Source organism: Eucyclogobius newberryi, unplaced genomic scaffold (genome assembly GCF_026437365.1).
Source record: "Eucyclogobius newberryi isolate DKJ021-1_F unplaced genomic scaffold, fEucNew1.0.hap1 SCAF_18, whole genome shotgun sequence".
Taxonomy (NCBI): Eukaryota; Metazoa; Chordata; class Actinopteri; order Gobiiformes; family Gobiidae; genus Eucyclogobius; species Eucyclogobius newberryi.
In genome coordinates this window covers 32,954,168-32,956,667 of record NW_027315812.1, presented here as the reverse complement: position 1 = coordinate 32,956,667, position 2,500 = coordinate 32,954,168, and the positions used below count along the sequence as shown (strand labels likewise).

Sequence of the window (2,500 nt, the reverse complement as noted above, 5' to 3'; positions counted from 1 at the left end):
TGTACTCAAACAGAGAAGGAAGAAGAAGAGCTGTGACGTTTTATTCATTGGAAAAAAGGTTTTATGATAAACGGTATGCTTACTTAAAGTAAATTCACCTTATTTAATGTCTACCGTACTTTTCAGGCAAAACAAAGCTCCTGAATAAATGCTGCAACAAGATCTAGATTCACTTCCTCCCCAGACTCATTTATCCATGAATATCTCTTCTGATTGTAATAAAACAGAGTTTTGAAGCTTAACAGAGCTTGGTGGTCTGCATTAATGTCTCACATTTATAAATGTTTTTTATAAATGGTTAAGACTCTAAACTCGTACTTGCAGCTTGTTTGCGGAGGACACAGAGGTGTCTCCTGCTGCAGAAACATTACACTTTTATCCAGTCGGCGTCAAACGGTCTGTGGACATCACGTTTAGTCCCTACTTGGCTGGACTTGGCCCGAGGGGGAAGAGGGGACTAGAAAGTACCTGGTCTGAGGAGGTAGCACCAAATGGAAATGTGAGTCCAGTCTGTGCTGATGGAAAAGGCCCCTTATGTTCCAGCCCATAGATAGTGACACCATGAATTGTTGTTCCTGTCTAATATATTGGGCCAATGGTTCCAAGTACAGCACAAACAACATTTTTTGATGTTGGACTGTCAGAATGAGCCCTAATATGTTTTATTGCAGCACTTTAAGCTTTCTCAGCATCCAGACTTATTATTAGCACATTGTTTAGTTGTTTTTGTACTGGATCTCCTCCCTCCATCACTGCGATATAAAACCTTTGCAATATGCAGTATTGTGCACCATTCCTGACCTGAGCACTCTTTGCTGTTTGTCCTTGTGTGCTTCCTGTGCAGACATAGCCACAGTGGTGGGGTACCTGGTGGTGAGTCGGCCCTTCCTGAACCTGTCGGACCCTAGGCACCTGCACAGCACTCAATCGGAGCTGCTGGAGGTACGTGCACCACACTTCAACTCCCATGTGCCTCTGACACTTCATCAACCGTGCCATTAGATTTGAGCATGTGAAGGAACAGCATTCACAGCTCCTCCTCCACAGCCTCATTGGTCCACTACTTAGAAGTCCTCACTACAGGTTTGGAGAGCCATGTCTCCATAAACAAAGCGCAAGAGCATACGGCGCAGAAGAGAAAAAGAATAACAATACAAATGATGCATGTTTCACTTTCCTCCTTGTGCATTGGCTCTGTAGTGAGTGTGTATGTGCTGCAGGACTACTACCAGAGCGGGCGCATGCTGCTGAGGATGTCCCAGGCCCTGGGCAGGATCGTCCTGGCTGGGAGGGAGATGACCCGCCTCTCAGGGTGAGCTTCTCTCCTCCACAAAGTTTTAAGGACGGTCCTACAAACAGAACGTTCGTTGATTTTGATATTCTTTCACCTGCTCAGGTTCACGGCCCGAATCACAGAGCTGATGAAGGTGCTGAAGGAGCTGAATGCTGGGAAATACGAGCGCACCATGGTCCAGCAGGACAGAGGTACAGCAGTGAGAGAGAGACAGCAGTGAGAGAGAGACAGCAGTGAGAGAGAGACAGCAGTGAGAGAGAGACAGCAGTGAGAGAGAGACAGCAGTGAGAGAGAGACAGCAGTGAGAGAGTGAGAGAGAGACAGCAGTGAGAGAGAGACAGCAGTGAGAGAGAGACAGCAGTGAGAGAGAGACAGCAGTGAGAGAGAGACAGCAGTGAGAGAGAGACAGCAGTGAGAGAGAGACAGCAGTGAGAGAGAGACAGCAGTGAGAGAGAGACAGCAGTGAGAGAGAGACAGCAGTGAGAGAGAGACAGCAGTGAGAGAGAGAGAGACAGGCAGCAGTGAGAGAGAGACAGGCAGCAGTGAGAGAGACAGCAGTGAGAGAGACAGCAGTGAGAGAGACAGCAGTGAGAGAGAGACAGCAGTGAGAGAGAGACAGCAGTGAGAGAGAGACAGCAGTGAGAGAGAGACAGCAGTGAGAGAGAGACAGACAGCAGTGAGAGAGAGACAGACAGCAGTGAGAGAGAGACAGACAGCAGTGAGAGAGAGACAGACAGCAGTGAGAGAGAGACAGACAGCAGTGAGAGAGAGACAGACAGCAGTGAGAGAGAGACAGACAGCAGTGAGAGACAGACAGCAGTGAGAGACAGACAGCAGTGAGAGAGAGACAGACAGCAGTGAGAGAGAGACAGCAGTGAGAGAGAGACAGCAGTGAGAGAGAGACAGACAGCAGTGAGAGAGAGACAGACAGCAGTGAGAGAGAGACAGACAGCAGTGAGAGACAGACAGCAGTGAGAGAGAGAGACAGCAGTGAGAGAGAGAGACAGCAGTGAGAGAGAGAGACAGCAGTGAGAGAGAGAGACAGCAGTGAGAGAGAGAGACAGCAGTGAGAGAGAGAGACAGCAGTGAGAGAGAGAGACAGCAGTGAGAGAGAGAGACAGCAGTGAGAGAGAGAGACAGCAGTGAGAGAGAGACAGCAGTGAGAGAGAGACAGCAGTGAGAGAGAGACAGCAGTGAGAGAGAGAG

General features: G+C 48.8%; 1 protein-coding gene across 1 annotated transcript in view; it reads left to right on the top strand.

Moving 5' to 3' along the window:
• Positions 1 to 2,500, top strand: part of abcd3a (ATP-binding cassette, sub-family D (ALD), member 3a) — a 44,254-nt gene that overhangs the window by 24,708 nt on the left and 17,046 nt on the right. Inside the window, exons 12-14 of the mRNA XM_072451228.1 lie at positions 845 to 942; positions 1,221 to 1,312; positions 1,397 to 1,485. Of these exons, the coding sequence (XP_072307329.1) occupies positions 845 to 942; positions 1,221 to 1,312; positions 1,397 to 1,485 (279 nt within the window). The remainder of the gene's footprint in view (positions 1 to 844; positions 943 to 1,220; positions 1,313 to 1,396; positions 1,486 to 2,500) is intronic.